Below are 27,385 nucleotides of genomic sequence, written 5' to 3' on the forward strand. Positions count from 1 at the left end.
CAGATCTTGCTGTATATCGAATTAGTTGTTTGAGATACGTAGTATATGTTCATGATTACAAAAGTGCTTGAAACGTCTGGTTCATTAATATCTCAAAATCAAAATTTGAGCCAGCGCTTCGCGTTCGCAGCAATTATTTGGGGGGTCCATATCCTCTTGACAATTGTTTCTAATGTTGTTATTTGGGTCGGTAGGCCAATATATTTGGAAAAAAATCATTATCAAGTTACACAGCCTGTTCTATATCAAAAAGTATAACATCTAGCTTTCCGATCAGAATATCATAAAATTTTAGCTCGCGTGTTGCGTTCGTATATATCCAATCCTTTTCATGATTACAAAACAGTGCATAGAATGTTCCGTTTTGGGGTCTAAATTTGAAACAATTCGTGCTCAGCAAACACTTCGTGATTTCCACCCGCATCAATCGTTTAGCTAGATATCCAACCTATATATGATTACAAGCAATACAAAATCATGAAAAGGCTCATCTCAAGGGGTTTTTTTTGTCCGAATATCAGTTCAGCTCGTGCTTCGCGCTCTCATCAAATAGATTACCGTTTGTGATTAAACAAGTGCTTAAATCTCTTTTTTTTAAGGTCGGAATAATCAGTAAAAAAAAATCAGCTCGTGCTTCGCGCTCTCATCTATTTTTGATTAGGTACCCATGCTGCTTCTGGTTACAAAATGTACTTTGTTCAGTATTTAGGCGTTTTTAGGTCAGAATAAAAAATTCAGTTCGCGCTTTGCGCTAGCATATTATTGTGTTTGTGAGGTGTTTTTCATCTTTATTAGTCACTGCAAACAGTCATTGACAGGGAAGAGAATTTAAAATTCAGTGCTCCTCGCTCACTTTTCCTGTTAAACATGTTAAACAATATTGCTTAGTTCGATACGCATTCTATTCATGCGTATACACAAACTGTTCATATAATGACCAAGGCAAATGTTATGCACACAAAAAATTGAGCCCCTTCTTCGCGATCGCAATTTATATTTGTTCTTATTAGATAGATCTACCTTATTTAAAACACATGAAGAGCACAGATTTTTCATCAAATTTGACGGGTTTTTTTTTTTTGGGGGGGGGTCTCAATGTATAAACTTTTAGTAGCTTTATAAGGTGAAACCATAGAAAAGTTGAATTTCCCATTAGAAGGTGAACAAAATGGCAAAGATTTTTTTTCCAAAAGGGGTAAGGTCCATTTTAGTTTCGTTGCAAAAGGGGTTTGGTCCACAAAGATTTTTTTTGGAAAAGAATATTTTAAAAAAAATATGAAGACAGGTATATTTACCTGATAGGGTATCATGAAAATTTAGTTTCGCGTATAAATTTTAATATTGCAATATAGGAGAATTAAAAAATGATATTCTTTGATTGGACCTAACTCCTTTAGCAACCAAACACTTCCGAAGAGCTCATTTTGTCAAAAACGGTTTTCTGTCTCAAACCAAGATGTTTACTTGCTCTGATGATACCAAAGAAAATTTGAAATTGACATGAAAACGTGAATAAAAGTGACAAAGAAAAATCACCATTTTTAATTCAAAAGAGACTGGATTCATGTCAGTTTGCTTGCAAAAGGGTTTAGGCCCACAATGATAATTTTAAATCGAAGACACGTAAATTTTTTTTGTACCAAATTTTATGTTCACATGATAGGCTAATGTAGTACATCATGACAATTTTGCAATAAGTGAGAAAAGCACGTATTTTTTCGGAATGATCTTGAGTGGACATAACCACTTTTGCAACCACTCTCTTCATATAGCGATAAGATGTAATTAAGTCTTTATAAAAGACTATACCTTAAAAAAGAATAAAAATAAGCTTTTAGCGGCTGAATGTGGATGAAAATCATTTTTGCCCCACCCCCCAGTTTGAGGAAAGCTGGATCCGCATAATGGACAATGATTCATATCCGACATGGTGTATTATATATACCAGAGCATTAATGTATTCTGCATTTTGCAAGTGAGAATATTGACGATCCTGTATTAAGTTTTAGGGCACAACGACCCTCGACGCGTAAACACAGCCTAATTTGTTTTTCTTTTGGTCATTTTATTGGGGGAATGGGCTATTATTTTATTTTTCTTGGGCCCCTAAGTCTTCATCCTCCGCAAATCTGCCCATTAATCAACACTATAATCACAGTGATTACGGTTTTTTTTTTAAATTAAATCTCATAATGATCATCATCATGATCATGCTACCGTCAGTCATCCTCACCATCACCACCATCATCATAATCATCACCATCATCATGTATGGCATACCAACATCATCATCATCATCACCACCGCCACTCAGTACCACCCGGACCATCATCATCCCCATCCCCATTATCATCATCATCGGCATCATCAGCGTCATCATCTCCACTAGTTGGGACCATAATCACCAACATCATCATATCAACACCATCATCATCATCATCATCGGCATTGGCATCATCATCGTCATCATCTCCACTACCATCGGGACCCGATCATCATCATCATCATCGTCATCATCATTATCATCATCATCACCATCATCATCATCATCATATCACTACCACCATCATCATTAACATAGGCCTATCGTCCCCATTATCATTATTTTCATCATCTTAACGCCTCATCACTATCCCCACCTTCCTTTTTTTTCTCTCCCTCCGCACCTATATTTCTGAATCCCAGCTTGCCTCCCATGTAAAACTCATGAAGATTCCGTCTTGACAGTTTAATGGTATGTGAAAACAATTTTAGAGGGTGAAAACTTTCGTATTGTCTTCAGGATGGACACAAATTACAACTCGTCATATAATCAGGGAATACAAATCACCAACATCAAAACAATATCTTCCGTTAAAATATCATCAGCTCCCGCCAAATCTGCGTTACACAACCTCAAAATTTCTTCATCCTTTCCGGCCACATTCATTGTCCCAGTTTGGACAAAGCAAACCCGAAATCTGCATATGAATTCCGTCCCAAATTTCTGCTATATAATTTCCCAGTTTGTGTTAGTCCTCATTTGTGTTCCATTATTGTATTGTTCATTTTTTAATTATTATTGTTTTTATCATTATTATTATTTCCAAACCCCTTATGGCTTTCTCTTGAGTAGTTGACAGACGACAAAGGGTCGCTTGGCTCCTCAACGGCAAAACGAAAACAAACCAATAAAACAGCTGAGAAGCCTGAATGAAAACAGCTGATCTGCATACAACGCATGCGTAAAGAGTTCTTGCATAATTATGCCATTCCTTTTCTAGTGGTGCATGCACTACACAAAGGCGTTGAAGTTGTGTGTATACGTACGTGTGGGCGAATGTCTTCCTTTCCCTCCGGTATTTCGAGTACCCGCATTTTCTGAATGCAATAGATGCCGATTTAACAAATGTAATGATTCATATCGTATTACTTCATAATTTGTATATTCTATTGATATTTTGATTTAATAAAAATAATTAAACTTTAATCATTTATAACAATGAACTCATTATGCATTTAATATTTTTGAGAATAATTTTTATACATTAAAACTTCATGATCATATTGTTGCATTAGATTGGACACGAAACTCTTTATCTAGAGCGGAGTGAGAGAATATCCAATCATACAGCCCGATACAAGGACGTTCGGTTAGCTCATGGCGTGGCAGTGTTCACCGACCAATAAAAAACACGCTACCTCATAAATATTCATGTATTTCCAGGGCGCTAAATTTGATCAGAAATTCTCGCGCTCTAGCTATTCCCTCGCAAAACCTCGCAGCTGAAGGACGTCCCTCGCCTCCTCTCCCAACCAGACCCTTCCAGTTTTTTTAGGCAAAAGTTTTGAAGTTTTCCTGTTTGTTTCAACATTCTTCACTAGTTTGTCTAAATCTACAACAATCATGCTCTCTGCTCACTCTCCAAACACCACCAACAACGTGAGGAACTTGACCACAAAGATGCAAAATACCGCGATTGACGACAAAGAAAATGGGGTAAGTTTCGTAATCTTCATCGTTTTGAAAGCTAAATTACTGGAAGTAAAATGATTGTACAAATGTGGGCTAAATGTAGCCAGGCTTTATATCCAATATTCAATTAAAAGAATAATTGAAATCGTGCATAAACTGCAGTCTGCACTGAAAATAGGCGAAACTTAAATTTTTTTTGTGTCCATTTTCATTTCGCCGGCGGAGTAGCTCAGTAGTAGGCCTAACATTTATTTTCCCGCGTTTTGTGATTGTGAATCAGCTGTGGTAGGCTAATTGAAATTTGATTACTGTCTGATACCTGATTCTTCTTTTTTATTGACAGGATGTATTCACCCAAAAGAACTCCACACTCAAACCAAGAGCTATCCTCGGAGAGGTCCAGGTAAGAAGTTCCCCCCCCCCCCTCCATATCAGAAATTTCTCGCTCGTCAGTCGTTCAGATCCAGCGAGCAAGGGCTTACGCAAGCCAACGGCCGACGCCATGCGACTCGACCGTTGGCGTTGCGGGCCTTACATAAGCATTGACCCAACGGCTTTCCGCGCTCTCGCTGAGCTGTGACATACAGTAACCTGAACTCATTGTTCTCCGGTCAGCTTTCTGACTTCGAATTCTATTCCCATCATCCTGCCCATTCCTCATTTTTTGAAAAGCAGTTTCTGGTTTGTGCATTTCTTGAGGCATGCCTATTTACATGATTTATGCCAAGGCAAATTGTCAAATTTAAAATGTCGGAGTCAGTTTGATTCTGACTCGACTGTGTGACAAGTGCAAGTCAAAGTTTGAACATTACAAATTGCTATCCTTTCCATTCCACAATCTGCTGACAATAATTAGCGAGACCAGTCATGCCAGATAAATTTAACTAACGTTAGGCTCTATTTTCAATTGGGCAAGTGACAGACAATGATTTATTTTTAGATGTTAACTTTATTTAAAACCTAATTATCAGGCCTAAACTAAAGCCGCCTAATGGCTAATTAGGCCTAGGTCCTAGGCCTATGCCTTTTTTTTTTCAGTTTCACTTTTTCTATTTTTTTTTTTGGGGGGGGGGGGTTAAATCTACTCATGCAAGCCTGATTGCTAGACTTGGATTTGAGTCTAGGCCTACTCAATATTCAAGAATTCAATCTGTTTTTTTTTTATCTTTCAATTATTTTTTTTTTGCCTTGCCACTTCAATTTTTTACATGTAGTAGTGTTTCAACTTCAAGATCCTGATGTAACCTTATTTTTTTTTGTCTTTTCCCCAGAATTTACTGCAAGTGGAAATCCCCTATTCACAAAAATTGAAAGAACATGCAAAGGTATGTAATTTTCACCCATCTTCATTATTTATTGCCAAGTCTTACACAATGCTGAGACTTCTGAATAGTTTCTTTCACTTATGAAAATGCAAATTATTTATTTCCATCTAAACTAAGTTATCACAGTCCTGAATTATTATTTTTTTATATTGAAGTGTTTGTTTCTGATACCAGTTCTTAATCTTACATGTATTTGTATGTGCAGATTTATTTTAAATGTACTGTGAGTGACAAAACTTGGTCTCAGTCTAGTCAAGATATATTAAAGCTCTGGAGATTAATGTTTGTTGTATACATCTTTGTTTCAGTGAAGATTATGAAAATATCTCTTCTAGTTAGTGTAGTACATTAAAAGGATTCTGTAGAAATGTGTCTGAAAATGAAGGTCTGGATTGATTTCCTTAAATTAGATCGACAAAAGTCATGTCATTAATATCAACAATCATGATCTTTTTTATATTTCTTTTAATGTGAGTTTTCTTTCTTTTTAGTCAAAACTTGTCAAACAAGAGAACACAGGCAAAAGAGTAGTCTCCAATGTAAGTAAATTATCTCTCCCCTTTAGAAATATTTAAAGGATGCCATTGTCTTGACTAAGTTTGAAAGAAATTGAGTTTAGTCGACCACTAACAAACATGGGTGATTGTATTTCTACAATTTTTAAAGTAAAACAAATTCACCATAAGTAAAATCATCTTGTGTACTCGCTGTACTGTCTAATCCATCTTTAATTCTCTTCGTTTTTTTTTATGCCTCCGGCCACAGTAGATGGTAGATTTGAGTAGGCATACCTACACCAGTACATGTATTTGTGGGGGGGGGGGCATTTTTATCATGCATTTTCCCCTCCCACAATTTGACACTAATTTTGCAGCCACTTATAGGCCTATATTGAAGTGCTCTTCAACATCAAATCTGTCCATTAGAAGCTGGATTTCTGGACCCTAATAGTACATGCAATAATCATCTACAAGTAACAAAGGCTCTTTTTGTATATACGGGTATTGCTGAATAAGACTACATATCGGTGTATAAACGTGATACATTGAGTGCCACAGTGCTCGTCTATAACAACATACATGCTGGTCCTAATAATCACTATCACTTAATCCTTGAATGAAAATTACAGAAGCGAGAGGAAGAACCTCTTCTAAGGGAGAACTCCCGACGCTTTGTCATCTTCCCCATCCAATATCATGACATCTGGCAATTCTACAAGAAGGCGGAGGCATCCTTCTGGACGGCCGAGGAGGTCGATCTTTCCAAAGACTTGGACCATTGGGCCAAGCTCACAGACAATGAGAGGCACTTCATCTCGCATGTTCTTGCTTTCTTCGCTGCAAGCGATGGTATTGTCAATGAGAACTTGGTAAGTAGTTCTTGTAGAAATGCACCCTCAGAATGTGGCCCTGAAAAGCAGGGTGCTGAGCTCTACCTCATGCTTGCCAAATCTTTTTCTGACCAAAATTGCTTGCGGAACATTTTTTAACAAACCAGCACTCCATCCTGCTTTGGGAGTGGATAAATTTCATACATTGTGTTTGGAGAAACCTGGGTTTGATTTCATGATTTCACAGTAAATTTCAACAATTTTGAAGTGAGCAAATAAACATCCCTTTTCAAACTTAATTGGAAAATACTTTTTAAGGGTGGAGTAAATCTGGCAAAACAATATTTTATGGTATTCTGAGATTGAACATATGTTCTAATCAATCAGTTGATATACAATTTTCACATATATGTAAAAATTCAGGAATGCGCAGTGGTTCCCCCTTTTAATGACGAATTAAAATGATGAACTGTTGATAAATAATTCCCAAGGCCAGTTTAAATCGAGTACTCATGGGAAAAAAACCCTTAAGTTATAAATCATAACCGATTGTAATACTTAAACCGTTCAATGATTTTAATTTTCCTTCTCCAGGTTGAAAGGTTTAGCCAAGAAGTGCAGATTGCAGAGGCGAGGTGTTTCTACGGGTTCCAGATTGCAATTGAAAACATCCACTCAGAAATGTATTCATTACTCATCGACACATACATCAAAGATTCAGCTCAGAGGTAAAGATAGCCTTTTAAAAATTTATTTAGAACTTATTTTTGGCTTTCCTCCCAAAAAATATGGGAGCTCTTTCAGACTTTTTCCCAATTATTTGTGACCACTTGTGTCCCTGCTATTCAGCAACTACCAACTAAAAATAGTACGACTTGTCAGCCCAGTTGATTTGAATTCATGTCAAAATTCTACTGACTAAAAGATGTCCATGAAGTGTAAAATGAAATTCCACAAAGATTTATGTTATCCAAATAACCTATATTCCACTAGTTATATTCGACTGTCAAAAAAGACGTACCGTATAATTGATTCAAGTTAAATGTAATTAAGTATACTTTTTTATGAAAGCTCTTATCAACATATGAAAGAGTTCATAATATTCTAGGCCAACGATGTTGATTGGTTTTAAAGAGCAAAGATCATTGCACTTATGGGTGATAGGATCATGATTCCAGTTTCGTGATTAATTATGAAGTACTTTCAATCAATTTTTCCATTTCAAGTCGTGAGAAGGAATAGGAAGCATAGATTACAGATTTAAATTCAGATTGCTTTACATGGAAGCTCTTTCAACCACTATTCCATTTTCTACTCTCCATCATTCTTTCAACAGAGATTACCTCTTCAATGCCGTTGAGACCATGCCGTGTGTCACCAAGAAAGCGCAATGGGCGCTGGACTGGATCAGTAGCGACAGCGCAGACTTTGGTACAAGGGTCGTTGCTTTCGCAGCAGTAGAGGGCATCTTCTTCTCGGGTTCCTTTGCCGCAATCTTCTGGCTCAAGAAACGAGGTCTGATGCCAGGGCTTACCTTCTCAAATGAACTCATCAGCAGAGACGAGGTAACCTATTGTAGATAACTCTGCCTAAGTACATTCCTTTGACACAGCAGAAATCTCTTCAACTTTGACATAGATGTATACATACATTGCATTTGACGCATGTTTTGAATTGACCAGGGGCACATCTTACTAAGAGTCCAGATTGATCCAATCAACCTCAACTGTATGGAAGTCCATTGATTGTCATAATTTTTTTTTTTTTAAATTGCATAATGTTTAGTAAGCAAAGAAAAGCACTGAATTTTCAAGAAATCAATGAATGTATGAATTTACACCATATCAAAGTATTTCAAGCAAACATGGATTCTAGGTGACTAGGCATTGTTATGCACTGGCATTCTATAGTTACATGTATGGTTGATCAGATCAATTGCTACTCATTGTAAGACAGGGTCCTGGTCTAATGGAGGTAGTTTCCTGTATTAAGGTATTCCTTTCACCTATTAAACCCAAGGGTCCAGTTTACATAACTAATTGATTGGTCAGCACTGCCATTTCTCTACAGGATTGTAGCGCCCATGATGCAACAGGATCATACTGTTACACGCGGTGAAATTGAAACTGGATAGATATTTAATGTGTAAATATAAGATACGGTGTCAGGGATACTTTTTTCTGGGTATTCATGAGCCCACCAGCTTTAATTTGGAAAATTGTATTAATTTTTACATTGGTTCCTGTGGGAGTTAAGGGGCTATCTTTCAATTTGGGAGTGCCCCTTAAGGCATATTGGCCGAGGCTTTGGTGTAATTTTTGTCCCTTAAAGAGAAATTCCAGTAGTTGCAGTTAACACTGATTTCATGAGAAAGTCTGTAAAACAAGGCTTAATTGCCAGTATATCATCGAGGATCTAGATCTGGTACAGTTACATTAACTGGACTTTGTGAAATCTTGAAATCTACGCTGAAAAATGTTCACACCGAAAATCCCCAACACAGATAAGCGCACCTGGGACAGTGTATTATGATTCGGGTAGGGCGTCGGGCCCGACGCCCTACCCGAATCTCGTGCTTATTTGCTGATTTCTCAGCAATTACACAATTTCTTCCAGAATCCTTGGCACATGCGTTTTATTTATACAAACAGACACTTTAGTGGTCATTTCATTGGATTCTGTACGAACTCATTTTGATATCGTTACCAAAACTAGCATTTACCTTTAACAGATCTGTTTCTAAAATGATATTCTGTCTTTTGACTTTACCATGAAATAATCAATTGTCTCAACTACAGGCATTGAAATTAAATCATCAACTTTTTTTCATCCCAGGGTCTTCACTGCGACTTTGCATGTCTGATGTTCAAGCATCTCAACAACAAGCCATCGGAAGCTCATGTCCAGGGGATCATCAGGGAAGCGGTTAAGATCGAACAGGAGTTCCTGACGGACGCTCTACCCTGCTCTCTCATCGGTATGAATGCCGGCCTCATGAAGACCTACATCGAGTTTGTAGCCGACAGGTTGCTTGTTGAGCTTGACTGTAAAAAGGTGAGTTTGGGACTGAGGCATTAGCGGGATGGGCTGTTCTTTTCACTATGAGAATCGGAACAGACGGTACCTGTAATTGGTTAAATCAATATTTTTGATGGGTAATTGGTGTATGATGTTGCAAATTGGATGGAAACTGATCATTGCTGAAAAAAAATAATTCTGACAAGTACTTATCATAAAATGATGGTAAATGTGGCTGCGCTACAAAGAGCATGGCATAGCTTGGCCTCCACCAATTTTGTAGGATAATTCAAACTAAGAAAGATCGGATTAAAAAGTTGAAAACTCCAGCAAAAAATACCATTTTACATGTCACAAGTTCATCGAAATATAGCGGAGTCCACAGGAGTTCAATCCGATGTTTTTAATATTAGTTTTTAGCAACCAATTCTGAAAGATTTTTGTTGTCAAAGAAGGCTGTAACAAAACCATGTTGAAGCAGTATCTGAATATTTATCCTGTTTAATGATGATTGATTAATGTATTACTAAAACTAATATCTGCGCTGATCCACCTTCATCTACAGGCACATATTACAGGTTTTTTTAGAGCTTGATCATGTTACCACTATAAAAATTATATTTCCTTGTACAGATCTGGAATGTCGAGAACCCATTCGACTTCATGGAAAACATCTCGCTGGAAGGAAAGACAAACTTCTTTGAGAAGAAGGTCGGTGAATACCAGCTGATGGGAGTTATGAGCTCCACGAAGTCGAAGGAAAAGCAACACAAGTTCAGCTTGGACGAGGCCTTCTAGAAGGCATTCTCAGGGAACTGATGTATTAATAGACACTGAAATTGGACACTTCTCAATTGCTCGGCTTGATGCAACCCATGCGCAGCGACCTTGTGCCTTGCTCAGAACTCATCTATGCAGAAGAAGCTGCGGTTGGTGTGTGTCCTTGGCTGCAAGATCAGCTATCTATATTCTCCAGTCTGAACTGAAAGCGGGCAAGTCGGAAAGAATTCATGGGAGATGTATAGACCTAACTTAAGCAATAGATGTTTAATATTTATAGGCGAGGGGTCCGTACAAATAGTCTTGAAACAGAAGTTATGAATTTGGTCAAGCGATCTGATGAAAGTTACATCTTGCAAATCTCCAGAATGCGCTTGAAAGTCAAGTCGTCTTGGATGGTTCCAAATTCATTTTGTTTTGTCCAAATTAAACTATGATGCATGCACTTGAGATTCCCTATATTCGTGTGTGATCGACTTCCTCCATGAAATCTTTTCATACGAAGAATTTGTAACCCTGTTAACAGGATTTTCAATATGAAAACTAAAAAAATAGCAAAAGTCGTACCTCCTGCAAATAATTTATTGAGGGACATTTTTTAATGTTATATTTTGTACAGAAATAAGTGTTTTATTGTGTAGACCTCTGTTTTTAGCAGCTGTGGTTTGTTTCTATTTTAATTCTAGCCAGCAGATTACAACTTCATAGGCAATAAACAGCAGTGGTGCTACAGTTTTTCACTGAAGTTGCTTTTTTTTTTAGAATGCTCTTATATTGCTTTTCTCGGTCAATTCTTTGCAGTGCATCTCGGATTTGAAAGGAACGTTTTCTTTCGGACGCAAGGAAAAAACATCTCTCCTCAAACTGTACTTATTTATAAAGGGAGCAGTTTCCTTCGATGGGTGATGCATTCCATTGATTTGCCTCTGTTGACTTGTTAAAACTCTTGCACGATGTAATTCATAGTTTGCTGTTTTTATTACAGTTTTGGTTATTTTCTCAGACTAACTGTAGGGTCTCTATCTAATAATGCAACCTAATGGCCTTCTTTTCTTAGATTGAATTTATATTTTTGCATTTGCTTGTATGGATTTTATATATCATGAAATGTATTAACAAAGAATTTTAGCACTTGCTTTCTTTTTTAATTGCTTTTCTTAATTGCCAGCTTGCACTGCCCCTTTTATTTGTAGAAAATGAATTGTTTTAAATTTACATCGCAGATATTCATCGCATTTACCACTACCGAGGAATGAAATAACAAAGTGCCTCTCAGAATACTATTTCTTTGTAGCTGAAAATCTATTTCCTTTGTGAAGTTTGCATTCAGTTTAATTGAATTTTGTACCACCACCTTTTTTTATATGTTTTTTCCCCCATTTCATATCAATGCTGTAATCTCAAGCTTACAAAATTGTAAATATTAACCAAATATGTTGTATATACATCATTAAGATATTACAGCATTAAAGAGGTTCTTAATAATGTAAATTAAGATCTATTTGGTGTGGATGGTCATTCTTTTAATGTACATGAAGTGAGTGTGAAGCCCTCCCAACACTATCCGATACGATGCATTTAATAAAAAAATTTTAAAAATCGCATTTTGCCTTGAAAGTAAAATTTGTCCTATTGAATTTTGGCATAATGCTTGGAATACTGAAATAGAATTATGCTTTGTTGCAAGCCTTGTGGCCAGAATGGAGTCCGGACTGGCTTCAAGTCACAGCCGATGTCATTAAGATTTGAAATTGAATTTGCTTTAGTTCTTACAGGGAGCTTAAATAGGCAGAAATTTTGAGTTCAGTATTCATCAGCTATTTGGCACTTAAATTTAGATTTTATAGATTAGAGTTTTTATATCACGTTCTATTACAATTTCTTTGAAAATCGGGTCGCATCGGATTGTGTAGTGTGCGTCATGCTTTAGAGATAGTTATGAGAGAGTGGACGTATGCTTGGAGGCGAGATGGGACGATGGTCCACCTGGTCTACGAGCAGATGGTCTTATTTGTTGATCATCTAACACTGTCATAGCTTAAACCATCTTGGACTTTTCTCAATTTTATTTAGTCCATTTGCTGGTTCAACTTCATCTTTGTCACTCACTTGTGCTAAACGTCATTTATTTTGATGTCCTGGATAATCCAAATTTTGCCAGTCATATCTTTTAGAACCACTTATATTGCTGAAGACTTGGTATAAGACACTATTTTGCCTAGTCTGGTCACAAATTTTCTTTGACTGGGGGTAAACTGTTTTAACATTTGACTTGCGGGTTTACCTATACTCAAAGTTTTACTCTTCACCTTAGTAATATGGACTAAATGATGGACCAAACTATGATTAGACCATGTGGGGTGTAACAAAATGGAGAATAGACAAGTGGGCGTTTCTATTGAGAGAGAAAAGGTGAACTGAATTTGAAGGATTCTGAAAACGAGTTTTAATGCTCTCAAATAATGGCACCTGACAAAAAGTTTATTGTAAAAATAGCAGAAAAACTAATAAAAAATATTGCCAAAGGATTGAGATAAATTCATCAAATAATTAAAAAGTTATTAGAATTTCAATTATTTGATTTGTGACGTCATATGCGAGCAGCATTCATACATAGCGAATGGTAAAAAATCAAAGAAATTTCATTTTCTCAGAAAATTAAAAATGGTTTTCATTGTACCTTTTCTATATCAATAGACAAATCATTTCACACCCGATCATGAATAGAAAACAAAATTAAGTCATCAGGAACCATACAAAATTTGAAATTCATGCATTTTATATTACATAATACATGGGGCAACTGCTCGTTTATGATGTCACAAATCCAAAACTTTGAACTCTAATAACTTTCTTACTTTTTAACGGATTTTCCTCAAACCTTCACCAATATTTTTTACTAATTTTTCTGCTATTTTTACAACAAAGTTTTTTTCAGGGTGAACTTCCCCTTTAATAGTTGGTGAAGTACTAGTAAGAAGGGGAGGGGGAATGGATGTTCAAAATTATGGAAATGGCTTTGTATATCAAATCTTTGGACAAAAGAGTGAGGAACAGGGAAGGGTCATGTCCCCTCCCCTGCAAAAATAAGGGGGTGGGCATGCTTTCTGAAATGTCCTTGGCACTTGCAAGCCCCCCCCTCCCAAAAAAAGTGAACACCATTCATTTCCTCCCATTTCAATGTACCCCTTAACCCCATCTAGGCCGGGGGGGGGGGCCTCGGAGGCCCCCTCAACAAATCGCGCAATATTTTCGCTGCGCAAAATTTTTTGAACGCGCTGCTCGCTGACTTTTTACTTTGAAGTCTTGCACAACTTTTGAGACCAATTTTGGGTCACCCGGGTACGTGGTTCCAAAATTACGCAACATTATGTAAGTGCATGTCAGACCAAAAATTGCTAAAAAACGTGATTTCGTGTACAGTCAATGCAAATTGTGTTTTCAACCAAAATTCATAAATGCATTATTTTTAGTTTTGCTAGTCTAAATGTATTTATTTGATGCTTTTTATGATCACAGAAGAGTCCTTAACAAATTTCATTGAAAAAACAACGAAAATAAAAGGTCAAAAAATAGAAATACATAAGAAATTGCAAAAAACAATATAATACATAAGAAAATGATTCGATATCGCAATTTTTTTCATGTACACTTGCTAAGAACACTACAAAGAGTTTCTATACCAAAAATTAGTACATTTGGAGCTTTATTTATGGAGTTCGAAGAAAAAGTATGATTTTCCATACTTATTATGCATAAATTAGCATAATCACTTAATAGCAATTCGCATGAAATAAATTACTATACAATCTTGTAGAGTATGTCCCAGACAACCCGCATGCCAATTTTCGGCGCGGTCAACGGCCGAGATCTTAGGGGGGGCCTGGGAGGCCCCCCCCCCGCCATATGAACTCCCAAAATACCCCGGCCTAGATAGGGTTAAAGGGGGTACCCCTTTGCCCATCAATGAATGAATGTGAACCCTTAAAGGGGGCATGTACCCCTTTGCCCATCAATGAATGAATGTGAACCCTTAAAGGGGGCATGTACCCCTTTGCCCATCAATGAATGAATGTGAACCCTTGAAGGGGGATGTACCCCTTTGCCCATCAATGAATGAATGTGAACCCTTGAAGGGGGCATGTACCCCTTTGCCCATCAATGAATGAATGTGAACCCTTAAAGGGGGCATGTACCCCTTTGCCCATCAATGAATGAATGTGAACCCTTAAAGGGGGCATGTACCCCTTTGCCCATCAATGAATGAATGTGAACCCTTGAAGGGGGCATGTACCCCTTTGCCCATCAATGAATGAATGTGAACCTTTAAAGTGGGCATATTCCCCCATGCCCATTAAATGTTAAAAGGTAAAGCGAACCTTTAAAGGTGGGGGTGTACCCTTTTGCCTTGAGTGAAACTTTAAAGGGGGGAAGTAACACTTTGCCCATCAAAGAATTAAACTGAACCTTTAAACGAGAGGGGTGGGGTTTACCTATTATGTCAATACTATTATTGGAAAGCTGTGAAGAAGTTTCTCATTTTCACTGCTTACCAGCTCAGACTTTTTTTGCTTAAATAAACACTCAAAATTTCTTATTCTCGATATTGGGGTTCATTTCAGGTCTCAACGCCCTGAAGGATATGTCATCCTACATGTATGTTGGACAGAGATGAAAACGTAGACAGGATTATTATTTTACACTTTCCAAATTTTTAGAACCACACACACAGATATACAGTGTATTGAGTTCTTGTAACTGATGAAACCCAAAGCATGAACTTCTTTGCCTTTTCTCCTGCATTAATTTTGTATGAAAGATATACACCTGACATAGGAGATGCGGACAAATTAGGGGAGGGAAGAAGAGAAAAAAAATACGAAAACATAATGTCAAACTGTGGATTAACGTTTTTTAGCCACTAAACAATGCCAAAGATTTTTTTCAATGCAAATCGTCAAAATATACTCTAATCACTCTACAAATGACACAACACACCAAAAACAAACCAAGTTCAAGCAGACATAAAAACGTATGGAAAGTCAGAAAATTTACTTTCAATCAAGCAATGAGAAAATAGAGAATACAGTATTTAAAATTCCTATCATATTGTACAACATACATGTATATGTATGAACTAAGGGTATGAAAAGCCTCCTACCAAATAGATAGTATGCACATCTTTTAATTACCAATATCAAACTTAATTCATACAGATAATTTGCCACTGTCGTGATTTAATGCAATATGGAAACTTTGAGAGTAATATGCTGATTTCAATTGTCATAAATTCTTAATGTTCACAATTATTTACTTCAGTCAACTCAATCATACTATTTCCAACAATGTGGAAAGGGCTATCTGAATAGTACCTCTTTTTACTCGTCCTTTGAAATACATGTATTCTGAAATATACCTTTATTTTTTATTCATGATGTAATTGCAACTACCATGACAAGGGGGACACCAATCTCATTTACAAGTATGTAAAATAAGTGGATTTTTGTTGTTTATTACAGGGTATCAAATTGCCATATTCAGGGAAAGGGTGTATATATTTTAACCCTGGATATGTGAAAAGGGTATATATATTTCACCCTATCATAATTGACCATCCATCTATATTCGATTAAAAAGGGCAGATTCATTGGATAAGAATTCCTTGTACAAGTATTGTATACGCCCAAGACCAGAAGAATATATAAGTAGACCATTTATATAGTTTACATATCTTCAATGAAAAATATTGAAGATATTTGAACAAAATATATTGGATTTATTGCTTGACTGTGCACTGCAATACATACAAAAAAGTATATACAAGTATATCATGAACTATGTCTTGTGCAGATGGAAATCAAAAGATAGTAGATATCGTACAAAAATGTTACATATCATTGTCAACATTAATATACATGTACACGTTTATAATAACAGCATTTCATTGAGCACCTAAGAGGAGAAGTTTAACAAACAAAAATCTTTCAACCTAATGATTGAATATAAAAATGTAGATTCACAATTTACAACGCAGCCTTAATTCAAAGTTTTCTTTGAATGTCGTGATGTACAGTCCTACATTATCAAGCCACTAAATAGATCAGTTTGGCATTAAAGGTCAAGTCCACCTCAGAACAATATTGATTTGATTCAATAGAGAAAAATCAGACAAGCACAATGCTGAAAATTTAATCAAAATCAGATGTAAAATAAGAAAGTTATGACATTTCAAAGTTTCGCTTAGTTTCAGCAAAATAGTTATATGAACGAGCCAGTTACATCCATATGAGAGAGTCGATGATTTCTTTTGTTTTTTATTGTTTGAATTATACAATATTTCAATTTTTACAAATTTGACGATTAGGACCTCCTTGCCTGAAGCACAAAATGTTAAAACAATGGAATTCCACATGTTCAGGGAGGAATGAAACTTCATTTCACATGACAATGACGAGAAAATAAAAATATTTCATATAATAAAATACAAAAGAAATAGTGAGTGGTGTCATCAACTCTCTCATTTGGATGTAACTGGCTCGTTCATATAACTATTTTGTTGAAAATAAGCGAAACTTTAAAATGACATAATTTTCTTATTTTACATCTGATTTTGATGAAATTTTCAGTGTTATGCTTGTTGAATTTTTCTCTTTTTATTTAAATCAAGTTTTTGTTGGGGTAGACTTGTCCTTTAAGTATACACTTACATGAGATCAAAAGATAGAGTCAACATTTATGATGGTGGGGGCATTCGGTAGCATACTACAGGAAACAAATTTGGGATATATTGAAACTCCAAAGTATCTGCAAGTAATTATTATTCAATCAGATTCTTATAATATTTTGCAGAATTAAATTTCATTGTTTTGTAGATTATGCCATGGGTAACTTGCTTCGTCGCAATTGTGCAATCGGCGGTCGAGATCATGAGGGGGAGGGGGGCTCAAGTATTCTTAGGTGTCTAAAAAGTTCAGTCTATTTAGTGTTAAAAATACAACTACCGGTACTTCAAATTGTTAATTGTTGACCATAAATGAGTTTGATTTTTTTATTGGTTCCAATACTAAATTAGAAATCCCCACCTGATTGTTTTTGTGCCCACCTGGATAGGAGAAAAATAATCAAAATAGACACTTATATTCTAGGGCACTTATGGCCTACATTCCTATCCAGAGGTTAATATCAAAACGATCTCTTTCATAAAGTGGACAGGTAAAGTTTTCAACAAAATAAATAAATCTACAAATGCATGTCAGTTGCATAATGAAAAATCTCATTAGACTTATTAAAAGAGTATACCAGTAATGCATTGAATATATTGAAATTTTACAAATGTAAATTAAATTAACATATATGCACCATTGAGAAAAATTATATAAAAAAATAATGGTTGCTGCAAATGAACATAAACATAAGAACATATCTTGTGCATATATATGTATCATGAAGAGAATAAATACATTATACAGTGTACATTTAAAAGTAAACTAGAACTATCACTGAAGGTGATTAATACACGCCCTACACCATTACCATGGAAATGGTTTCCAATACATGGAAAAAATATGTCTTGCCCACCTTTACCCAAAGACTTATGTTTGAGCAAAATATGAGACTTGGTTAAATACTGATGAAGTACATGTAGTTCAGACCACAAGAGTTTTGCCTGATTTTTGACATACATGTACCATGGCAAAACAATTTCCAACACATTCTAGAATATGTACTGTACATCTTTACCTCGAGACCAATGTGTGAGCCAACTAATCAAGGAGTTTGAACCAATATATTTTTACCTAATTTGGGGCCTATGATATGTTCTTACCATGGCAACATGATTTTCGACACACACACAAAATATGTGTCTCGCATACCTTTACCTCAAACCCAATGTGTGAGCCAAATTTCATGAGAATTGGTCAAAAATCGAAGTAATCAAAACTGAAAGTTTTTTACCCAATTTTAGTCATGTCATTACCATGGCAACATGATTTCTGACAAACACATGAGAATTGTCTAAAACTGAGGAAGTAGTTTTAATTGCAAAATTTTTACCTTATTTTTGGCCAAAATATACAATTACCATGGCAACACAATTTCAGACACATGTGAAAAGTGTGTCTTGCACATCTTCACCCGAACATCAATGCATGTAAATGTGTTCCAAGCTCCATAAAACTTGGTCAAAAAGTGAGGAAACAGTTCCATGCGCAAGATTTGCAATGGGCCGACCGTACGCTGATTCCTATGTATATACCCATACAAACTTTGTTTGTTGGGGGTATACATGTACATGTAAAAAAAAAAGTTAATATAGCCCTAGTATTAAAGTGATGGATGGGATTTTTTAAAGATTTGATTTGAAAATTTTGACAATGAATGAATCCAAATTTTTTTCATTCTAGTTTTCTATTTGAAAAGGCTCTATACATTTAACTGAAAACTACTTAAATTATTGACTGTGATTGGGTGGAAACAAGTTTGCATTTACTGCTTGAAATAATTTTTGTTACCACTTAAAGGAAAACCCACCAATTATAAGCATGTCTCAAAATATGAAAAAAATAACATGTATGAATTAATAAATTGTCAAATCGTTGGCAAGGCAACACATGTCATTACAAGTGACCATTACCTTGTTAGTATTCTGGAAATATTTTCATAACACATCAGGTCGATATCGAAATACTGTGATTTTTTCAAGTTTATAAACACCAAGTATAGTTGTACCATTGTACATGCATAAGTAGTTATAGCTGCATAGGGAAAAATTAATCACTGAAATAGGAATTGTATTAAAGACTATTTTATGGGAATAACACATATATGATATATGAAGTGATTTCATTCAGATTTCTAACATAATACTTGATCCTGCTCAATCAGCTGCATAATGTCATTGATAATGTGTATGAAATAGCACAATCAGTCTGATAAGAGACACTATTACACATAGGCAATGAAAAAGATATCAATGGGAATAATAGTACTATAAAACAACAATAACAGTATCAAGAAAATAGTGGGCTGTATATTATACAATGCAGAAAGTACAGTACAATGAAGGAGTTTAGTACTATAAATCAGCCAAAATTAATATATAAGACATAATTATTAAGAGATGAATAAAGAATAATAACACATTTTTTTCACTCAATTTCAAAACTTTTATTCTTCAGTTCCAGATTCTTACACTTCAATATTTCCTGCTCAATTTCATCTTGGATCATTCATGTTCACACTCTGGTCTTTCAATTTTGCATCCATTTCTGCCTTTGTCGAATTAATTTCATTATGCATGACAGAAGCCACCCAATTTCTAATTGATTTCTTAAAAGAGCCTTTCATGATAAGATAGTCAATGCTTATGTAACAGATTTTAAAGTTTCGCTTATTTTCAACAAAATAGTTGTATGAATGAGCCAGTTACATCCAAATGAGAGAGTTGATGACATCACTCACTATTTCTTTTGTATTTTATTATATGAAATATTTTTATTTTCTTGTCATTGTCATGTGAAATGAAGTTTCATTCCTACCTGAACACGTGGAATTCCATTATTTTGACATTTTGTGGTTCAGGCAAGGAGTTCCTAATCGTCAAATTCGTAAAAATTGAAATATTGTATAATTCAAACAATAAAAAACAAAAGAAATAGTGAGTGGGTGACATCATCAACTCTCTCATTTGGATGTAACTGGCTCGTTCATATAACTATTTTGTTGAAAATAAGTGAAACTTTGAAATGTCATAACTTTCTTATTTTATATCCGATTTTGATGAAATTTTCAGCATTGTGCTTGTCTGATTTTTCTCTATTGATTCAAATCAACATTTTTCTGAGGTGGACTTGACCTTTAACAAAAAAAAATACTTATCTAAAAAAATTATAAAATACCATATTAGAGATCAATTGAAGAAACGTTTCCATCCAAATTACTTGTTGCTGTCTTAAAAAAAACAAAAACTATTTGTTAGCATTCCTATGGAGACATCCCGTCAATCATTGTCCTTTAAAAAAATATATAAATAGGTAGTACTGCATGTATAACAAATAAAGTGAATACTGATATATTGGGCATTAATTGGTAAAACAGTGAATATTATTCATGTATGTGGGCTGTAAAGGTTCAAAGTCTATAAAGTTATTGTTGTTGCTGACTTTTTCAAAAAATGTGTGATTAACAAAAGATAAAATGCTCTTGAAGTAGACTAGAAAACATCCCAGAGCTCTGACAGAACAGTAGATATACACCTGAGTAAAAGGAAATGAGGAAAATATCCATATTTGCAACAAAAATTGGAAAGAATATTTTCAAGCAATCACATATGACGAAATGATCATGCCCTTTAAAAGGATTATTGCTAAAAATCAATCTTCATAGAAAATACATGTAAAATCATATTTGCATATATAAGAATAATATATTAAATCCAAATAATGAAACATAATGCTGCCTGTGTGCAAATAGAGTAATATAAAAGTCAAACGTGTGTATATATTTGCTCTGCATACATATATGTTGGTTTCTGTTTTAGAGTGATTCTAGTGATAGTTTTGATAATACTACAATATAAAGTAAATATCTGTGATTTCTACAGAAAGTTATTATTGCTATAAGAACTCATACATTTGAAGATGACTTACAACTTTAAATCACCATGAATATGATGTGACCTTGAATTAACATACCTACACTGACAAAGAAAAAGAAATACATGTACAAACTGCCAAATCATTTACTAAATTGTACCACTACAATGATATATATCTACATAAAATACATTATGCACAATACTCTATGATAAATTAATACACACAATATCACATGACTTGCGTAAGACATCCATTCAGTACTTTGAAAATGACTATGAATACCTGAGAAATAGAATATACAAGAACATATATTAAAGATATCGACAGTTTGGAAAGAGAGCCTGACAATGAGAGTAAGAAAATACAATTGAATAGTTACAAATTCACCAGCTTTGAAAAATCATCTCATGCATACTATATCTGGCTTCGTCATCGAGTTCACAAGTTTATAACATTGCGCTACAGCTATATACTTCTACTAGTACATTACTTTAATAGTACTTTATGTGATTAATTGATATAACAAACTTAGAACAGCTGACCGATAGAAAGAGTATTACTACACATAAGGGGAGGGGTGGGAGCAATCCATAAAGCTTTTTGCAAAATAATGCATGAAATAGTAATGGTGGTTTAGCTCTATCATAATAAGAACACCTATTTATAATTTGTAATTTGTCATATGAAAATACTTTACACTGTACATTTCCTTTCTTGTATGTTAACTGTGCAATGTTATTGATGTATGTTACTTAATTGTTTTGTAAAGCGCTTAGAAACATCACGTATTAAGCGCTATATAAATACAATGTATTATTATTATTATTATTATTCCGATGACACATCGTGAATCACCGTTATAAGCTACGGAAATCCCACGATTTCATTGGTCAAACACAATATTGATTTCAAGCATTTACTATGATAACAAGAGGGCTCTGTACAACATGTACAGGGTATGTCAAAAACCTTGATTTGGCACCCTACACAATTAGGAAAGGTCATGTTTATCAAGTTAAAAAGTACAAACAAATACAATGCCACTTTGACAAACAATATAGAGATTGCATGAATAAATTACATGTAAAATGGCGATATCATGTATCATGCAGAGTAATACACATTCTGTACACAACACAACAATTTTTTGTAAAAAAGTATGTTATCTGGCATGTCACCTTAAAAATGGTTGACTGTAAGTAAGCCTTTCAAGTTATCTTTCAAATTGTATAAAAATGCTTAAAACATGGTATCCCGGTAAGGTTATTTCCGATGGATGTATTGAATTAGAATATTTATAAATTTCAGCTATTTCCATTATCAAATGGACAAAGGCAACAATGGGATTTCTCATAAAATGAATTTTTTTATTAATATATATATTTATTTATTCAATTCAATTAATTTATTTGCTCAGCATAAAAAATGATGTACAATATGTACAGGAATGAAAAATAACATCGGGAATGGCTAATAACAACCTTGAAAATCCAGGATGCAATTTTCATTCTATAATACATCAGAAACCTATGATCAATGAGCACGTTATCGTCATAGGAATATCACCTCTAAATCCTCCTATTTCTTTATCAAATGAGCCATTTCAATCCACAGATTAAAGCTAGAACTGCTCTGATGTCACAACAATACAGAACAACTAAGCAATCACTATGAGGAGGGTCATGATACAAGAAGAGTTACTTCATGAACTCTATTAAGACCCAAAGTATTCATAATAAATACAGTGCATTTGTACAGGTTTCTGTTAGAACAGTGTACATCTACAGAGTACTGAAGTGATGACGTCAAAACAAACTTTTTTTGCATTTCAGCATTTTTTATAGCGGTACCATATTTTGGTAGGGCATGATGAAATATGGGCACGTCGTGGTCAAGTGGTTCTCACTCTCCCCTTTTAAACAGAGTGTTGTGGGTTCGAATCCTTGCCGTGGCATGTTTTTCCTTCAGCAAGAAATTTATCAACACTGTGCTGCACTCAACCCAGGTGAGGTACATGGGTACCGGCAGGAAATAATTCCTCAAAAAGCTGTGTGCACCTCAATCAGTAGCCAAGCTTACATGTAGCCGGGTAATAATAGCAGGGCCCGCTGGGAGAACAGTTTTCGGAACTGAAGGGGCTACCCTAGGTAAATATACCGTTATTATCTTATATACAGCTCCACTACCAAAATTTGGTGCGAATCGGTAAATGGGGGCCTGAGATATGATCTCCTGAATACATAATTAGCTCTATTTAAAGTCAATGTATTATTGGCCTCGTTCTAAAAGTCAGGAACCAGGCCAATAATAGACTGACTTTGCACCAAATTTTGGTAGTGAAGGCATTTCATCATGCTCTTCCAAAATATGGTATCAAAATGCTGAAAATTGATGACATCACACTTCGGTAAGCACTTAACTTCCAAAGACATGTTGCAACATGTAATACAAAGTAGGACTTGAATAACCTGAAGCACCATTCTAAAGCACTATGAAAAATGAAGATTTCCTCCTCGTCTTTCTCAGACCGGTGATCACTATAACGTGATCATAATCCACCCTTATGTCCCAAAGTGTAGATTAAAAGATGGTACCATCTCATCCTATGTATGCTGGACTTACAACAACCAGGGTGGATTAAAATGAGATTGGTGTCACATAATAGACTGCTCTTGACAATCACCATCCATTAATACCTGTCCCTGTGTAGTCTAATAAATGGTACCACTCTCTCCTTCATCACAGACTGGTGATCCCTTCTTTTCATATCAATACTACCTTCGTTTCCCACCTGATGCTTTGAAAGATAGCTCCAGTCTTTCTTCTGTATTTGGTTTATCTTCATAAGGGGATATGTTCTCATCCAGCATGTCTCTGCTCGAACCTTGGGCATCAATGCCTACAGAAAAAAAATGTATCCATGCATTATGCGCTTCGCTTATATCAATTCTGATAAAAAGAAATTTGCAGAGATATATACATGCCGTCATAATATGAGATACAATAAAAAAAATACAAAGTTAAGATATATACGTACATAGTATATAAATGAGCAAAAGGAATTATCTTAAGCCCCTTTCACAACTGATGGTGCGACTGCTTACAACCGTTGCAATTCTGTGGAACATACATTGTGACTAAATGATCGCAAAGGCAATTGTGAAAGCCCCTTTAGGGAGTGTGGGACAAAAACATATTTCCAATCAAATGAGTACAGGAGTGTTGATGTCACAAAACACGTTTTTTGTATTTCAACATTTTCAATACCACTTTTCTGTAGGGCATGATGAATGACACTTACAACCCATTTTTTTTTTTGGGGGGGGCGGTACATAGAGGCCCCAGAGTATGACCTCATGAATACATAATAAGCCCCATTGAAGTCAGTGTATTATTGGCCTGGTGGGTGATTCATAAAGCTGTTCGTAAGAGAAGAGCGACTTTAAGAACGACTGGTGGTCCTTTCTTTTGGTAAATGGTATACACCATTGGCAATGGTTTAGCGTGTAAAAAAGGTTCACTAGTTGTTCTTAAAGTCACTCTTAACTTACGGACAGCTTTATGAAACGGCCCCCCGGTTCATAATAATTAGAACCATGCCATTGCCAATACAAGGTAATACATTTCTGAATCAAAGCTGCAGCTTGAGTAAATTGCATTTTACTGCTTGCTGCTAGGATATACCAGCAAGCAACTGTGAATTTGTATTCAATTTTATTTTTGGACACAAAATTGACTTGCTATTGATTGAAAATTTCTTACAATTATGTTTTATTAGATGCATCTCGAGTGCTGAAGTGCTGTCAACATAAGAAATAGATTTCAGCTTTGATAATGATCACAAAATTGTTTTGACATCTCCAAAGTGTGTGCAGATTGGAAATGTGGAATGAGCCTTGTTTAATACCATATGATTCAGTCAAGTTGGTCCTCATCGTCAAATTTATATAAAAAAAGAAAGATTGTGCATTCAAACAATAAAAAACAAAGGAAATAGTGAGTGAGAGACATCATCAACTTTCTCATTTGAGTTGTGCATATCACTGTTTTGTGAAAAAGTTTAAAGTGTCATAACTTTCTTATTTTACATTTTATTTTGATGAAATTTTCAGCGTATTGCTAGTTTGATTTTTCTCTTTTTATTCAAAATCAACATTTTTCTGGGGTGGACTTGACCTTTAAATAAAACTCGCAAAACCAGCATCGTTCCATTGGACCACCACTCAGCAAACTTTGCTACTTTCGCCCTCAAAATTGTTGACAAAATGCACCACTAATCACGCATTTCAAGCTATGGTGTGTTTTCCTTCAGTAAAAGATTTACCCACATTTGCCCAGAAGGAAAAATTCCCTTAAATGCTTGCGGACCCCGTGAAGGTAGCTGTGCTGAAGCTGCAGTAATAATAAACAAAATCACAATGATCAGGGCCCATTCGGAAACAGTTTTTCAAACTGAAGTGGTTACCTTGGTAAATATTACATTATTATTATTATTACGAAAAAAGGAAAGCAAAACCAAAGAGGAGAAGCATTCTTATTGGAAAGAGTAAAATGAGAGGAACAATTTAAACAAGTTTCATCAAAATTGGTTATAGAATACATGTAAGTGTGTTATGGAAGTTTGAAAAGTCATGTTGTATTTTCTGTGGGGATCCTCAAATTGGCAAACATGCTTCAAAATGGCTGATTTTGTGGAAAACCCTCCCTTTGTTTTGTACACAAATTTTCAGATTTTCCCCTTTATTTAACATATTTCACATCATCTCTTCCTGACCTTTACATATGTGGTGTGAATTACTTTTTCCCATGACAAATATTGCGCTCAGAGTAAGGCAATATGCAATTTTCAAGATAATAAGGAAAATCTGAGAAATTGTGTACAAAACAAATGGAGAATTGTCCACAAAATCAATAATTTTGAAGCATGTTTGCTAATTTGAGGATCCCCATAGAAAGTACAACAAGACTTTTTAAACGTCCATAACTAGCTTATTTTTCAACCAATTTTGATGAAACTTGCTTTAAATTGTTACTCTTATTTTACTTTTTCCAATAAGATTGCTTCTCATCTTGGGTTTTTGTTTCCTTTGACTGACTAGATAAAAACTCACCCATTGCCTTTAAGCCACTGTGTTTTTCCTCTATCTCGCCTAGCACCCTCAGACACTCGATATAATTAGGACGGCAGGTCTGGTCGGCACAGGCAACCGGAAAGCGTTCATCGTGGCACGGTCCTTTGAAGTCGTTCCCAACGCAGTGGGAGACGAGATCAAATCCATAGGGGTTCCTGGTGAGAAGGGAAGAAAAAGAGTAATATTAATAATATTCCGCATTTATATAGCGCCTAACACTGGAACGTCACTATAAAGCGCTTTACAGATATATTATCACCCCGGTCATCGGATCCTTCCATGCCCGCATACAATGTATGCACCTCCACTCCCTGGGGAGCATTCCAACAAGAGTTCCAAGACTCAATTGCTAGGCATACTACATAGGCTTTTGCATCCTACCAGGAACCCATTTAACACCTGGGTGGAGTGTGGCAAATTGTGAATTAACGCCTTGCCCAAGGATGCTAGGTAATGGTGGGATTCGAACACACGACCCTCTGATTACAAGGCGAGAGTCAAAACCGCTACACCATGGCGCTTCCCGTATGATCGTGACCAAAGTTGTCATCCAGGGACTTGTACTTGTGGATATTTTATCCCCCAATACCTTGCCGTGGTGTTCTACACCGTTTTCAAAAATAAACTAAATTAACTCCAGTAAGGAAATTAGTTTGAGATGGGTGGGTTTGATATTGCATTGCATGAGAAATTTTGTGAGGTGGAGGGTTACAAATGGTACTGACTACTTTCATGACAACACTGATCAATGAAAGACTGAGGAAGTGGTGCGGTCAACAATGTAGACCCAATTTAGTGGTTGCTATTTACAGCATAAAACAGTTTTTTTCAGGCCGAGTTTAGTGGTCTTACAGCCATAAGGAACATCAAATGTAATTACGATCTGACATTAGAGAACCTTTGAAAATAAACTAATGTTTATATAAGAATGCTTAATGCAAATTATGCAAATAATGCAAGATTAAAGATGGAAAGAAACGCAAGTACAATTCCTCTTTGCAAGGAGTTAGTTTTGAAATAATTGTAATTCTAAATTAGTGGTGGACAGAAGCAGTGTTTTTCATTATGAATGGTGGTCAGAAATCTTGGGTCTGATGCGCACGACCATTACCGTACACTGTAGCTATAACACTAGAGGTCAAGTGGGAAGGGCCCTGGACCGAGAGCCTTAAAGTCAAGAGTTCAGACTTCAGCTAGGACACAAATATCCTGTAGCATGACAGGAATATATGTTTATCTATTAATAT

The 27,385-nt window shown here is 35.5% G+C and overlaps 2 protein-coding genes across 2 annotated transcripts in view; one reads left to right on the plus strand and one right to left on the minus strand.

Moving 5' to 3' along the window:
* The first annotated feature begins 3,729 nt into the window (after nt 1-3,729).
* Nucleotides 3,730-11,894, plus strand: LOC121430633 (ribonucleoside-diphosphate reductase subunit M2 B-like). Its single transcript, XM_041627950.1, has 9 exons — nt 3,730-3,979; nt 4,299-4,358; nt 5,227-5,280; nt 5,772-5,819; nt 6,410-6,649; nt 7,205-7,338; nt 7,947-8,175; nt 9,446-9,664; nt 10,262-11,894. The coding sequence occupies exons 1-9, from the start codon at nt 3,887-3,889 to the stop codon at nt 10,424-10,426; spliced, it is 1,242 nt and encodes a 413-aa protein (XP_041483884.1). The 5' UTR covers nt 3,730-3,886; the 3' UTR covers nt 10,427-11,894.
* Nucleotides 11,895-20,582: 8,688 nt separating this feature from the next.
* LOC121430655 overlaps nt 20,583-27,385 on the minus strand; it is a 57,261-nt gene continuing 50,458 nt past the window's right edge. Inside the window, exons 27-28 of the mRNA XM_041627987.1 lie at nt 26,118-26,293; nt 20,583-23,905 (exon numbers count right to left, since the gene is read on the minus strand). Of these exons, the coding sequence (XP_041483921.1) occupies nt 23,781-23,905; nt 26,118-26,293 (301 nt within the window). The 3' untranslated portion in view covers nt 20,583-23,780. The remainder of the gene's footprint in view (nt 23,906-26,117; nt 26,294-27,385) is intronic.

Source organism: Lytechinus variegatus, chromosome 17 (genome assembly GCF_018143015.1).
Source record: "Lytechinus variegatus isolate NC3 chromosome 17, Lvar_3.0, whole genome shotgun sequence".
In the NCBI taxonomy this organism is placed as follows: Eukaryota; Metazoa; Echinodermata; class Echinoidea; order Temnopleuroida; family Toxopneustidae; genus Lytechinus; species Lytechinus variegatus.